Source organism: Salmo salar, chromosome 06, assembly GCF_965601325.2.
Source record: "Salmo salar chromosome 06, fSalSal1, whole genome shotgun sequence".
Lineage (NCBI taxonomy): Eukaryota > Metazoa > Chordata > Actinopteri > Salmoniformes > Salmonidae > Salmo > Salmo salar.
This window is the reverse complement of record NC_138296.1, coordinates 88,536,768-88,552,500: the sequence shown is the minus strand read 5'-3', so window position 1 is coordinate 88,552,500 and position 15,733 is coordinate 88,536,768. Positions and strand designations below refer to the sequence as shown.

Genomic DNA, 15,733 nt, shown 5'->3' with positions numbered 1-15,733 from the left:
GAGAGGAGACAGTAGAGAAGAGACGAGAGACAAGACAGGAGAGAGGAGAGAGGAGAGACGAGACGGGAGAGAGGAGACAGGAGAGAAGAGACGAGACAGGAGAGAGGAGACAGGAGAGAAGAGACGAGACAGGAGAGAGGAGACAGGAGAGAAGAGACGAGAGACGAGACAGGAGAGAGGAGAGAGGAGAGAAGAGAGAGGAGATGTCAATCATGGTGTAATCATCAAACAGTTCTGGAACATGTTACATCTGATTGTCTGCAGCACAAACTGTAAAAAATACTACAAAACACAACATCTAAAGTCAATCAAAAATGACATTCAAATATTTTTTATGTTTTAAATAACGTTACCTGCAAAGTCCCATATTTCCTTAAGACCATAAATACTTTGTTTAATGTGTATCATAATGTTTACTCACACCACACAACCATGGAGCTGAGCTGGTGTGAGCGTGCCGCAACAGATTAGCCAACCAAACACCTGAGAGCTTCAGTCTGGGAGTTGAGATCAGTGAGTGAAGGTGTGGCTGACACACTATGAGTATAAAGCTCTGAACCGTTTCACAGTGGTCTACGGGTTTCCGGTGCAGCTCTCTGCTCTCTGCACTACTTTCTGCTGTATGCTTGTATTTGCACCACATGGAAACCTCATTACAAGCATTACATATTGTAGGCCACATCCATCCTCCCAACAGATGTGTTTATGTGGGGTGGGGGACAGGGGGAGTTTGGGGGGAGTGTGTGTGTGTGTGTGTGTGTGTGTGTGTGTGTGTGTGTGTGTGTGTGTGTGTGTGTGTGTGTGTGTGTGTGTGTGTGTGTGTGTGTGTGTGTGTGTGGGGGGGGGGGGGGGGGCATGTGCATGCCATGCCTGCATTTGTATGAGTGTGTGCATGACAAATCAGGTAAGCCGTTCTCCCTAACTAACTGCAGTGCTCTGTTCTGCCATCTATATCAGGGCTGCCCTTCCCTCTTCCTGGAGATCTGCCGTCCTGTAGATTTTCAGTCCAACCCTAATTTAGCGTATCTGATTCAGCTAGTTAAGGTCTTGTTGAGCATTTAATTAGTAGAATTAGGTGTGTTAAATATGGGTTGGACTGAAAACCCACAGGACGGTAGATCTCCAGGAAGAGGGTTGGACTGATAACCTACAGGACAGTAGATCTCCAGGAAGAGGGTTGGACTGATAACCTACAGGACGGTAGATCTCCAGGAAGAGGGTTGGACTGAAAACCTACAGGATGGTAGATCTCCAGGAAGAGGGTTGGACTGATAACCTACAGGACAGTAGATCTCCAGGAAGAGGGTTGGACTGATAACCTACAGAACAGTAGATCTCCAGGAAGAGGGTTGGACTGATAACCTACAGGACAGTAGATCTCCAGGAAGAGGGTTGGACTGAAAACCTACAGGACGGTAGATCTCCAGGAAGAGGGTTGGACTGATAACCTACAGGACAGTAGATCTCCAGGAAGAGGGTTGGACTGAAAACCTACAGGACGGTAGATCTCCAGGAAGAGGGTTGGACTGATAACCTACAGGACAGTAGATCTCCAGGAAGAGGGTTGGACTGAAAACCTACAGGATGGTAGATCTCCAGGAAGAGGGTTGGACTGATAACCTACAGGACAGTAGATCTCCAGGAAGAGGGTTGGACTGATAACCTACAGGACGGTAGATCTCCAGGAAGAGGGTTGGACTGATAACCTACAGGACAGTAGATCTCCAGGAAGAGGGTTGGACTGATAACCTACAGGACAGTAGATCTCCAGGAAGAGGGTTGGACTGATAACCTACAGGACAGTAGATCTCCAGGAAGAGGGTTGGACTGATAACCTACAGGACAGTAGATCTCCAGGAAGAGGGTTGGACTGATAACCTACAGGACAGTAGATCTCCAGGAAGAGGGTTGGGCAGCCCTGTTCTATAGCATGTGTCCCTTCCTCACCTCCACCGCAGGCACTATGATGTGCTCTGTTCTGTCTGGCAGCCATGTTGGATCTAATTAGCCCTTTAAAACATCATCTGGTTTGGCTGAAACTTAAGAAGTCTCTAAGTGGTATTTTAACGTGTTGAGTACAGCTTGAAACGCTCTTCAGCTGTTTCATTAATTAATTCAGCCCTGGAGTGCTTCCTTGTCCTGCATTCCCATAGATAAGGTTGACTTTTCCTCCGGTGAAATAAATCAAGAGAAGGTCACTGTAATACTGTGGAAACAGAAGAAAGGCATCAAACTGTGTGAGTCGGTGGAATCTGATTCTGGTTCGGACTAAATTGGAGTTTTGGATGAACTCAAATGAGTATATTTCTCTGTCTGCTATAGGTTGACTTGTGTAGGAGGACAGTATATTTCTCTCTGTCTGCTATAGGTTGAGTTGTGTAGGAGGACAGTATATTTCTCTCTGCTATAGGTTGAGTTGTGTAGGAGGACAGTATATTTCTCTCTGTCTGCTATAGGTTGAGTTGTGTAGGAGGACAGTATATTTCTCTGTCTGCTATAGGTTGAGTTGTGTAGGAGGACAGTATATTTATCTGTCTGCTATAGGTTGAGTTGTGTAGGAGGACAGTATATTTCTCTGTCTGCTATAGGTTGAGTTGTGTAGGAGGACAGTATATTTCTCTGTCTGCTATAGGTTGAGTTGTGTAGGAGGACAGTATATGTCTCTGTCTGCTATAGGTTGACTTGTGTAGGAGGACAGTATATGTGTCTGTCTGCTATAGGTTGAGTTGTGTAGGAGGACAGTATATTTCTCTGTCTGCTATAGGTTGAGTTGTGTAGGAGGACAGTATATTTCTCTGTCTGCTATAGGTTGAGTTGTGTAGGAGGACAGTATATTTCTCTGTCTGCTATAGGTTGAGTTGTGTAGGAGGACAGTATATTTCTCTGTCTGCTATAGGTTGAGTTGTGTAGGAGGACAGTATATTTCTCTGTCTGCTATAGGTTGAGTTGTGTAGGAGGACAGTATATTTATCTGTCTGCTATAGGTTGAGTTGTGTAGGAGGACAGTATATTTCTCTGTCTGCTATAGGTTGAGTTGTGTAGGAGGACAGTATATTTCTCTCTGTCTGCTATAGGTTGAGTTGTGTAGGAGGACAGTATATTTCTCTGTCTGCTATAGGTTGACTTGTGTAGGAGGACAGTATATTCTCTGTCTGCTATAGGTTGAGTTGTGTAGGAGGACAGTATATTTCTCTGTCTGCTATAGGTTGAGTTGTGTAAGAGGACAGTATATTTCTCTGTCTGCTATAGGTTGAGTTGTGTAGGAGGACAGTATATTTCTCTGTCTGCTATAGGTTGAGTTGTGTAGGAGGACAGTATATTTCTCTGTCTGCTATAGGTTGAGTTGTGTAGGAGGACAGTATATTTCTCTGTCTGCTATAGGTTGAGTTGTGTAGGAGGACAGTATATATTTCTCTGTCTGCTATAGGTTGAGTTGTGTAGGAGGACAGTATATTTCTCTGTCTGCTATAGGTTGAGTTGTGTAGGAGGACAGTATATTTCTCTGTCTGCTATAGGTTGAGTTCTGTAGGAGGACAGTATATTTATCTGTCTGCTATAGGTTGAGTTGTGTAGGAGGACAGTATATTTCTCTGTCTGCTATAGGTTGACTTGTGTAGGAGGACAGTATATTTCTCTGTCTGCTATAGGTTGAGTTGTGTAGGAGGACAGTATATTTCTCTGTCTGCTATAGGTTGACTTGTGTAGGAGGACAGTATATTTCTCTGTCTGCTATAGGTTGAGTTGTGTAGGACAGTATATTTCTCTGTCTGCTATAGGTTGAGTTGTGTAGGAGGACAGTATATTTCTCTCTGTCTGCTATAGGTTGAGTTGTGTAGGAGGACAGTATATTTCTCTGTCTGCTATAGGTTGACTTGTGTAGGAAGACAGTATATTTCTCTGTCTGCTATAGGTTGAGTTGTGTAGGAGGACAGTATATTTATCTGTCTGCTATAGGTTGAGTTGTGTAGGAGGACAGTATATTTCTCTCTGCCTGCTATAGGTTGAGTTGTGTAGGAGGACAGTATATTTCTCTGTCTGCTATAGGTTGAGTTGTGTAGGAGGACAGTATATTTATCTGTCTGCTATAGGTTGAGTTGTGTAGGAGGACAGTATATTTATCTGTCTGCTATAGGTTGAGTTGTGTAGGAGGACAGTATATTTCTCTGTCTGCTATAGGTTGAGTTGTGTAGGAGGACAGTCTTTCTCATCATATATATGGGCAGCTTATGCATCTGTAGAATTTGACTTACTTATTCCCCAACTTCCCGATTCTACTGTCTCCAGTCTAACAGTTTGAGTTCCTATAGTGGTGACTGTCTGGTCTCTATAGTAGTGACTGTATGGTCTCTATAGTGGTGACTGTGGACTCTATAGTGGTGACTGTATGGACTCTATAGTAGTGACTGTGGTCTCTATAGTGGTGACTGTATGGACTCTATAGTAGTGACTGTATGGTCTCTATAGTAGTGACTGTATGGTCTCTATAGTGGTGACTGTAGGGTCTCTATAGTAGTGACTGTCTGGTCTCTATAGTGGTGACTGTATGGTCTCTATAGTGGTGACTGTATGGGCTCTATAGTGGTGACTGTATGGACTCTATAGTGGTGACTGTCTGGTCTCTATAGTAGTGACTGTTGTCTCTATAGTGGTGACTGTATGGACTCTATAGTGGTGACTGTCTGGTCTCTATAGTGGTGACTGTCTGGACTCTATAGTGGTGACTGTATATTCTCTATAGTGGTGACTGTCTGGTCTCTATAGTGGTGACTATATGGTCTCTATAGTGGTGACTGTATGGACTCTATAGTAGTGACTGTATGGACTCTATAGTGGTGACTGTATGGCCTCAATAGTGGTGACTGTCTGGACTCTATAGTGGTGACTGTATGGACTCTATAGTGGTGACTGTATATTCTCAATAGTGGTGACTGTGTGACCTCTATAGTAGTGACTGTGTGACCTCTATAGTAGTGACTATGTGACCTCTATAGTAGTGACTGTGTGACCTCTATAGTAGTGACTGTATGACCTCTATAGTAGTGACAGTGACTATGTGACCTCTATAGTAGTGACTGTGTAACTCTATAGTAGTGACTGTGTGACCTCTATAGTAGTGACTATGTGACCTCTATAGTAGTGACTGTGTGACCTCTATAGTAGTGACTGTGTGACCTTTATTGTAGTGACTGTATGACCTCTATAGTAGTGACTGTGTGACCTTTATAGTAGTGACTGTGTGACCTTTATAGTAGTGACTGTATGACCTCTATAGTAGTGACTGTATGACCTTTATAGTAGTGACTGTATGACCTCTATAGTAGTGACTGTGTGACCTTTATAGTAGTGACTGTATGACCTCTATAGTAGTGACTGTATGACCTCTATAGTAGTGACTGTGTGACCTTTATAGTAGTGACTATGTGGCCTTATAACTTTGATCTTGTCCTCCTGCAGCTCCACATGCTAATACTAAACAGTCTCTTTAAACCAGATGAATTGTCCTGTATCCCCTTTATTAATCCTCTTCTCTGCACCTCCCAGCCACAGCATTTTAATCAGCTTTCTTAACCTTTTGATGCAGCAGAATGTCCTTATGAACACACACAGGGCATGGCAACGCTTTCGCTGTCACGTCCTGGCTCAATTGGTTTCAGCAGCAGGAATCCTTCAGGCAGCTTTAGAGCTGGGGCTGTGAAGCTGTTTGTGTGTGTGTGTGTGTGTGTGTGTGTGTGTGTGTGTGTGTGTGTGTGTGTGTGTGTGTGTGTGTGTGTGTGTGTGTGTGTGTGTGTGTGTGTGTGTGTGTGTGTGTGTGTGTGTGTGTGTACGTGTGTGTGTGTGTGTGTGTGTGTGTGTGTGTGTGTGTGTGTGTGTGTGTGTGTGTGTGTGTGTGTGTGTCTGTGTGTGTGTGTGTGTGGCTCTCAGGCTAATGAAATCAACTCGGTCTGTATTAATCCCTCTTGAAGGACAGTGTCAGGAGGAAATGTGCTGAAATGAGCTGGCTCGCTATCTGTCTTCCACAGGTGAGAGGTGTGTGTGTGTGTGTGTGTGTGTGTGTGTGTGTGTGTGTGTGTGTGTGTGTGTGTGTGTGTGTGTGTGTGTGTGTGTGTGTGTGTGTGCGCTTAATCGAGTGGCAAAACTCACACTGCACTTGATGCCAAACATGTGTGTATTTGTCTTTATAAACCCAAATATTATGTCTCTACTCCTTCAAAGCATTTTAAACAGAACCCCCCCACCCCTCACCCCTCACCCCCCCACCCCCCCACCCGCCCCACCCCACACCCCCACACCCCACCTGCCCCATCCCCCACCCCCATTGTATTCAGACTTCTAAGTTCCTACCTGTGTTCCCTCTTTCCTGCTTGGGACAGATTCCTTTAGCGGGTGTCAGCCTCCTCTCCTCTTCCTCCTCCCCATGTGGGGTCACCTGCACCCCCACCTCCACCGGCACCGCCCCTCCCCGTGCCAAGATGGGGGTCCCCCTTTCGCCTGGTTTGGAGAACCCCCCAGGGGCGCGACCTCCTCCACTGCACAGTCTCCTTTTGTGTTCTATGAAGACCAGGATGTCTCCCAGGAGGAAGTTGGTCTGGCACCTCCCACAGGTCAGGAGGTCATGCTCCCCTGGCCCCGCCCTCCTCAGAGTGGGAGTGGGGCTGGGAGTGGACGGCTCCGGGGAGCGAGGTCCCACCCCCGACTCATGATTCGCCTCGGCTGTGGCGAGAAGAAAGGGCGAGGAGAGAGGAGAGAGGAGACAGAAGAGAGGAGATATGAGAGGAGAGAGGCGAGAGAAGAGAGCCGACAGGAGACAGGAGAGATGAGAGACGAGACAGGAGAGAGGAGAGATGAGAGAGGAGAAATGAGAGAGGAGAGACGAGAGACGAGACAGGAGAGAGGAGAGATGAGAGATGAGAGAGGAGAAATGAGAGAGGAGAGAGGAGAGACGAGAGACGAGACAGGAGAGAGGAGACAGGAGAGAAGAAACGAGAGACGAGACAGGAGAGAGGAGACAGGAGAGAAGAGACGAGAGACGAGACAGGAGAGAGGAGAGAGGAGAGACGAGACAGGAGAGAGGAGACAGGACAGAAGAAACGAGAGACGAGACAGGAGAGAGGAGACAGGAGAGAAGAAACGAGAGACGAGACAGGAGAGAGGAGACAGGAGAGAAGAGACGAGAGACGAGACAGGAGAGAGGAGAGAGGAGAGAAGAGAGACGGGAGAGAGGAGACAGGAGAGAAGAGACGAGAGATGAGACAGGAGAGCGGAGACAGGAGAGAAGAAACGAGAGACGAGACAGGAGAGAGGAGAGAGGAGAGAGGAGAGACGAGACGGGAGAGAGGAGACAGGAGAGAAGAGACGAGAGATGAGACAGGAGAGATGAGACAGGAGAGAGGAGACGAGAGACGAGAGACGAGACAGGAGAGAGGAGACAGTAGAGAAGAGACGAGAGACAAGACAGGAGAGAGGAGAGAGGAGAGACGAGACGGGAGAGAGGAGACAGGAGAGAAGAGACGAGACAGGAGAGAGGAGACAGGAGAGAAGAGACGAGACAGGAGAGAGGAGACAGGAGAGAAGAGACGAGAGACGAGACAGGAGAGAGGAGAGAGGAGAGAAGAGAGAGGAGATGTCAATCATGGTGTAATCATCAAACAGTTCTGGAACATGTTACATCTGATTGTCTGCAGCACAAACTGTAAAAAATACTACAAAACATAACATCTAAAGTCAATCAAAAATGACATTCAAATATTTTTTATGTTTTAAATAACGTTACCTGCAAAATCCCATATTTCCATAAGACCATAAATACTTTGTTTAATGTGTATCATAATGTTTACTCACACCACACAACCATGGAGCTGAGCTGGTGTGAGCGTGCCGCAACAGATTAGCCAACCAAACACCTGAGAGCTTCAGTCTGGGAGTTGAGATCAGTGAGTGAAGGTGTGGCTGACACACTATGAGTATAAAGCTCTGAACCGTTTCACAGTGGTCTACGGGTTTCCGGTGCAGCTCTCTGCTCTCTGCACTACTTTCTGCTGTATGCTTGTATTTGCACCACATGGAAACCTCATTACAAGCATTACATATTGTAGGCCACATCCATCCTCCCAACAGATGTGTTTATGTGGGGTGGGGGACAGGGGGAGTTTGGGGGGATGTGTGTGTGTGTGTGTGTGTGTGTGTGTGTGTGTGTGTGTGTGTGTGTGTGTGTGTGTGTGTGTGTGTGTGTGTGTGTGTGTGTGTGTGTGTGTGTGTGGACAGATGTATTCTCCTCAGAAAGCTCTATAAAGGGACACCACTGCCCTCCTAACACAGGCAACAGTCAGTCTCTTTCTTCTCACAGTTGACGCTGTCATCAGTAACCACAAGCCATTCTCCCCTGGTTGTTTTACAGTCCCATGGTGTAAATTCCTTAAGGACACTTCCTCTGTAACAATGCCCTGATAGAACCAGTAGTTTACGCTACATATCTTCTCCAGTGGGCCTGCAGGAAACCTGAAGCTCCAGAGACGTTCGGGGCGTCTGTCTAAGTGGGGAATCCCAGGGAGAGGTGAGGATGCCTGGAAGAGGAGGCTGGAAGAGGAGCATAGCAGAGCCTGCCTCAACTGACTACCGCCCGCATTTCCCTTCCATCTCTATCTGTACAAACATTCACGGGCACCAGATCAGTGTGTGTGTGTGTGTGTGTGTGTGTGTGTGTGTGTGTGTGTGTGTGTGTGTGTGTGTGTGTGTGTGTGTGTGTGTGTGTGTGTGTGTGCAGTTACACAGTACATGCGTCTCAAATAGCCCCCAAATAGCTCCCATAGGGCTCTGTTAAGAAGTAGTGCACTATATAGGGAATAGGGTGCCAAACAGAATGCAGAGAGTTTCACATAGTTTCTTCGTTGCACGTAATCCTCCACTATATCAGTCTTTCTAGTCCCACTCCCTGACCTCTGCCCTGCTGGCTGTTGCCCTGAAGTGAGGCTATGACAACATGCATATTTCTCTCAAACAGTGTCTTGGAACAGGGACAAATCATTTTCAATGTAGTTCTAACCTGGCTGGGTCATGATATCACCTGATGGGCTGTGTTTCAATGTTTTCCAGTAAGGGCTGTGTGTGTGTGTGTGTGTGTGTGTGTGTGTGTGTGTGTGTGTGTGTGTGTGTGTGTGTGTGTGTGTGTGTGTGTGTGTGTGTGTGTGTGTGTGTGTGTGTGTGTGTGTGTGTGTGCGTGTGTATACTTAGCCCTCATATCCGTCTCTATCAGTCTCATTTCAGTTGCCAGGGGCATTTAAGATGAAATTAACTAAATTCCTAACATGACTTATGCAACTGATGAGATGGGGGGGTGGAAGAGAGAGAGAGGGGAGGGAGGGACAGCGAGAGAGATGGAGAGAGAGGGGAGGGAGCAACAGAGAGAGAGATGGAGAGAGAGGAGGGAGCAACAGAGAGAGAGATGGAGAGAGAGAAAGAAAGAATGGAGGGACAGAGAGAGAGATGGAGGGAGGGACAGAGAGAGAGATGGGGAGAGGGAGAAAGGAGGGAGGGACAGAGAGAGAGATGGAGAGAGAGAGGGGAGGGAGGGAGCAACAGAGAGAGAGATTGAGAGAGAGATGGGAGGGAGCAACAGAGAGAGATGGAGAGAGAGAAAGGAGGGAGGGACAGAGAGACAGATGGAGGGAGGGACAGAGAGAGAGATGGGGAGAGAGAGAAAGGAGGGAGGGACAGCGAGAGAGATGGAGAGAGAGAGGGGAGGGAGCAACAGAGAGAGAGATTGAGAGAGAGAGATGGAGGGAGAGACAGAAAGAGAGATGATGAGAGAGAAAGGAAGGAGGGACAGAGAGAGAGATGGAGGGAGGGACAGAGAGAAAGATGGGGAGAGAGAAAGGAGGGAGGGACAGAGAGAGAGAAAGGGGGAGAGAGAGAAAAGATAGAGAGAGCAGAACAGGGAGGGTTGAGTAACATGTCCTAGGGGTGGGGAGGGTTGAGTAACATGTCCTAGGGGTGGGGAGGGTTGAGTAACATGTCCTAGGGGTGGGGAACGTTGAGTAACATGTCCTAGGGGTGGGGAGGGTTGAGCAACATGTCCTAGGGGTGGGGAACGTTGAGTAACATGTCCTAGGGGTGGGGAACGTTGAGTAACATGTCCTAGGGGTGGGGAGGGTGGAGTAACATGTCCTAGGGGTGGGGAACGTTGAGTAACATGTCCTAGGGGTGGGGAGGGTTGAGTGACATGTCCTAGGGGTGGGGAACGTTGAGTAACATGTCCTAGGGGTGGGGAACGTTGAGTAACATGTCCTAGGGGTGGGGAACGTTGAGTAACATGTCCTAGGGGTGGGGAACGTTGAGTAACATGTCCTAGGGGTGGGGAGGGTTGAGTAACATGTCCTAGGGGTGGGGAACGTTGAGTAACATGTCCTAGGGGTGGGGAACGTTGAGTAACATGTCCTAGGGGTGGGGAACGTTGAGTAACATGTCCTAGGGGTGGGGAACGTTGAGTAACATGTCCTAGGGGTGGGGAGGGTTGAGTAACATGTCCTAGGGGTGGGGAACGTTGAGTAACATGTCCTAGGGGTGGGGAACGTTGAGTAACATGTCCTAGGGGTGGGGAACGTTGAGTAACATGTCCTAGGAATGGGGAACGTTGAGTAACATGTCCTAGGGGTGGGGAGGGTTGAGTAACATGTCCTAGGGGTGGGGAGGGTTGAGTAACATGTCCTAGGGGTGGGGAGGGTTGAGTAACATGTCCTAGGGGTGGGGAGGGTTGAGTAACATGTCCTAGGGGTGGGGAGGGTTGAGTAACATGTCCTAGGGGTGGGGAGGGTTGAGTAACATGTCCTAGGGGTGGGGAACGTTGAGTAACATGTCCTAGGGGTGGGGAGGGTTGAGTAACATGTCCTAGGGGTGGGGAACGTTGAGTAACATGTCCTAGGGGTGGGGAACGTTGAGTAACATGTCCTAGGAATGGGGAACGTTGAGTAACATGTCCTAGGGGTGGGGAGGGTTGAGTAACATGTCCTAGGGGTGGGGAACGTTGAGTAACATGTCCTAGGGGTGGGGAGGGTTGAGTAACATGTCCTAGGGGTGGGGAACGTTGAGTAACATGTCCTAGGGGTGGGGAACGTTGAGTAACATGTCCTAGGGGTGGGGAACGTTGAGTAACATGTCCTAGGGGTGGGGAGGTTTGAGTAACATGTCCTAGGGGTGGGGAGGGTTGAGTAACATGTCCTAGGGGTGGGGAACGTTGAGTAACATGTCCTAGGGGTGGGGAACGTTGAGTAACATGTCCTAGGGGTGGGGAGGGTTGAGTAACATGTCCTAGGGGTGGGGAGGGTTGAGTAACATGTCCTAGGGGTGGGGAGGGTTGAGTAACATGTCCTAGGGGTGGGGAGGGTTGAGTAACATGTCCTAGGGGTGGGGAACGTTGAGTAACATGTCCTAGAGGTGGGGAACGTTGAGTAACATGTCCTAGGAATGGGGAACGTTGAGTAACATGTCCTAGGGGTGGGGAGGGTTGAGTAACATGTCCTAGGGGTGGGGAACGTTGAGTAACATGTCCTAGGGGTGGGGAACGTTGAGTAACATGTCCTAGGGGTGGGGAGGGTTGAGTAACATGTCCTAGGGGTGGGGAGGGTTGAGTAACATGTCCTAGGGGTGGGGAGGATTGAGTAACATGTCCTAGGGGTGGGGAACGTTGAGCAACATGTCCTAGGGGTGGGGAACGTTGAGTAACATGTCCTAGGGGTGGGGAGGGTTGAGTAACATGTCCTAGGGGTGGGGAGGGTTGAGTAACATGTCCTAGGGGTGGGGAGGGTTGAGTAACATGTCCTAGGGGTGGGGAGGGTTGAGTAACATGTCCTAGGGGTGGGGAACGTTGAGTAACATGTCCTAGGGGTGGGGAGGGTTGAGTAACATGTCCTAGGGGTGGGGAACGTTGAGTAACATGTCCTAGGGGTGGGGAACGTTGAGTAACATGTCCTAGGGGTGGGGAGGGTTGAGTAACATGTCCTAGGGGTGGGGAACGTTGAGTAACATGTCCTAGGGGTGGGGAACGTTGAGTAACATGTCCTAGGGGTGGGGAGGGTTGAGTAACATGTCCTAGGGGTGGGGAGGGTTGAGTAACATGTCCTAGGGGTGGGGAGGGTTGAGTAACATGTCCTAGGGGTGGGGAACGTTGAGTAACATGTCCTAGGGGTGGGGAACGTTGAGTAACATGTCCTAGGGGTGGGGAGGGTTGAGTAACATGTCCTAGGGGTGGGGAACGTTGAGTAACATGTCCTAGGGGTGGGGAGGGTTGATTAACATGTCCTAGGGGTGGGGAGGGTTGAGTAACATGTCCTAGGGGTGGGGAGGTTTGAGTAACATGTCCTAGGGGTGGGGAGGGTTGAGTAACATGTCCTAGGGGTGGGGAGGGTTGAGTAACATGTCCTAGGGGTGGGGAACGTTGAGTAACATGTCCTAGGGGTGGGGAACGTTGAGTAACATGTCCTAGGGGTGGGGAGGGTTGAGTAACATGTCCTAGGGGTGGGGAACGTTGAGTAACATGTCCTAGGGGTGGGGAACGTTGAGTAACATGTCCTAGGGGTGGGCAACGTTGAGTAACATGTCCTAGGGGTGGGGAACGTTGAGTAACATGTCCTAGGGGTGGGGAGGGTTGAGTAACATGTCCTAGGGGTGGGGAGGGTTGAGTAACATGTCCTAGGGGTGGGGAACGTTGAGTAACATGTCCTAGGGGTGGGGAACGTTGAGTAACATGTCCTAGGGGTGGGGAGGGTTGAGTAACATGTCCTAGGGGTGGGGAACGTTGAGTAACATGTCCTAGGGGTGGGGAACGTTGAGTAACATGTCCTAGGGGTGGGGAGGGTTGAGTAACATGTCCTAGGGGTGGGGAACGTAAATTAGCAGGCGTTGGCACGGTCACAATGCCACAGAAATATCAGCCAGCCTCTCACATCTTCTAACTGTACTCTACCTTCATCAACTCATCATCCACACTGCAGGTAGAGAGAGTGGCACACACACACACACACACACACACACACACACACACACACACACACACACACACACACACACACACACACACACACACACACACACACACACACACACACACACACACACACACACACAGGTCAATCATCCCCCAGCACATACTTCACAGCTACATAGCAGTTCTACAGGAACTACTGTATTCTGAGACAGAGTGTTGATTAAGGTGAAACCAAACCACTTCACACAGTAACAAACGGTATTAAAATTCCACTAACTAAATCTCACCTATCAGCACTTTCTCTGCTCTAAAGGATTTCCATGAAGACACAGCCATCAATCACAGACATTAACTACGCCACAGGAATGTAAGCTTGGTGGCATTCAGCTCCTGGGAACAGTTTGATATCCCCTCCGGTTGAGCAGCTATCAGAAGTTTAACAAGATGAGGGGGGGGGTCTAGTGCAGGGGGGTATAATTAAACACACACACACACACACGCCATAACATTTAGTGAAGTGATTGCCAGGGTTATCAACTGTAAAGTTACTGCTCAACCTGTTGGACTTACAGCACCCCCTATCAGTTTGAATAGGAGAGAGACAGACTTACAGCACCCCCTATCAGTTTGAATAGGAGAGAGACAGACTTACAGTACCCCTTATCAGTTTGAATAGGAGAGAGACAGACTTACAGTACCCCTTATCAGTTTGAATAGGAGAGAGACAGACTTACAGCACCCCCTATCAGTTTGAATAGGAGAGAGACAGACTTACAGCACCCCCTATCAGTTTGAATAGGAGAGAGACAGACTTACAGCACCCCCTATCAGTTTGAATTGGAGAGAGACAGACTTACAGCACCCCCTATCAGTTTGAATAGGAGAGAGACAGTTACTGATCTAATTAATACTTTATCCTCGAACAAGAGAAAGACATTTGATTAATTAGATTGATGTTCATTAAGAAAACCACAAAAATAAAAAATAAATATTCAATAATCATGTAGAGATTGTCCCAAACTGATAGTACGCTACAGTGTCCCAAACTGATAGTACGCTACAGTATCCCAAACTGATAGTATTCTACAGTGTCCCAAACTGATAGTACGCTGCAGTGTCCCAAACTGATAGTACGCTGCAGTGTCCCAAACTGATAGTACGCTGCAGTGTCCCAAACTGATAGTACGCTACAGTGTCCCAAACTGATAGTATTCTACAGTGTCCCAAACTGATACTATTCTACAGTGTCCCAAACTGATAGTATTCTACTGTGTCCCAAACTGATAGTACGCTGCAGTGTCCCAAACTGATAGTACGCTACAGTGTCCCAAACTGATAGTACGCTGCAGTGTCCCAAACTGATAGTACGCTACAGTGTCCCAAACTGATAGTATTCTACAGTGTCCCAAACTGATAGTATTCTACAGTGTCCCAAACTGACAGTACGCTGCAGTATCCCAAACTGATAGTACGCTGCAGTGTCCCAAACTGATAATACGCTGCAGTGTCCCAAACTGATAGTACGCTACAGTGTCCCAAACTGATAGTACGCTGCAGTGTCCCAAACTGATAGTACGCTGCAGTGTCCCAAACTGATAGTATTCTACAGTGTCCTAAACTGATAGTATTCTACAGTGTCCCAAACTGATAGTATTCTACAGTGTCCCAAACTGATAGTATTCTACAGTGTCCCAAACTGATAGTACGCTACAGTGTCCCAAACTGATAGTACGCTGCAGTGCTTCAGTTCATTGAAAGCAGACAGACTTGGTCCAGGGTTATGTCTCTGACAGGTAGAGAAACGTCTAGAATGGGTTTAGACCTGTCCTGCGTCCCCTTTGTTTTCTCTTCAACCACTGGCTGTGTTAACACACACACACACACACACACACACACACACACACACACACACACACACACACACACACACACACACACACACACACACACACACACGCACGCAGACACACACACACACACACACACACACACGCACGCACGCACGCACGCACACACACACACACACACACACATGCAGACACACACACACACACACACACACACACACATGTCTGTCTTCAAAATACACAACGCCACCAGCGATTCACACTAATTGTAATGACAAGCCGTCCTGTTTCACCGTGCCTTCTCTCCAGTGTGAGAATCAAGTCTGTAGCTGCTGTTCCGCTGTGTGTTGTGCAAGGACCAAGCTGTGTGTGTGTGTGTGTGTGTGTGTGTGTGTGTGTGTGTGTGTGTGTGTGTGTGTGTGTGTGTGTGTGTGTGTGTGTGTGTGTGTGTGTGTGTGTGTGTGTGTGGGTGTGTGTGTGTTTGTTTCATTATCTTACCCCCACATAATCCGCCCTCACTGACACTTCATATCATAAATCTACATTCATCATTTGAAAACAACAGCGATAAATTAGGTCAATGTCAGTAAGATTGAGGCAATGCTCAAAGAGACGTTTCTCTGTTCAGATTACTTAGGTGCATGAAAAAAATATTTTATCATTAACATAAATACAACTGTATCTATAATATAACATTTGGTGATATATAAATTATACAATTGTTTAATTACATATATAGATTAATGATCAATTGTTTAATTACATATATAGATTAATGATAAATTGTTTAATTACATATATAGATTAATGATCAATTGTTTAATTAAATATATAGATGAATGATCAATTGTTTAATTATTAGCCTTTTATTACATGCGTGTGACTAGGAGTATAATACGGAGTTAGTTTC

The 15,733-nt window shown here is 47.5% G+C and overlaps 1 protein-coding gene across 1 annotated transcript in view; it reads right to left on the bottom strand.

Annotated features, from left to right (window-relative positions):
- The window catches only part of LOC106608246 (B-cell lymphoma/leukemia 11B), a 61,151-nt gene that overhangs the window by 40,923 nt on the left and 4,495 nt on the right, over positions 1 to 15,733 (bottom strand). The window contains exon 2 of the mRNA XM_045721101.2: positions 6,343 to 6,711. Coding sequence (XP_045577057.1) covers positions 6,343 to 6,711 — 369 coding nt within the window. The remainder of the gene's footprint in view (positions 1 to 6,342; positions 6,712 to 15,733) is intronic.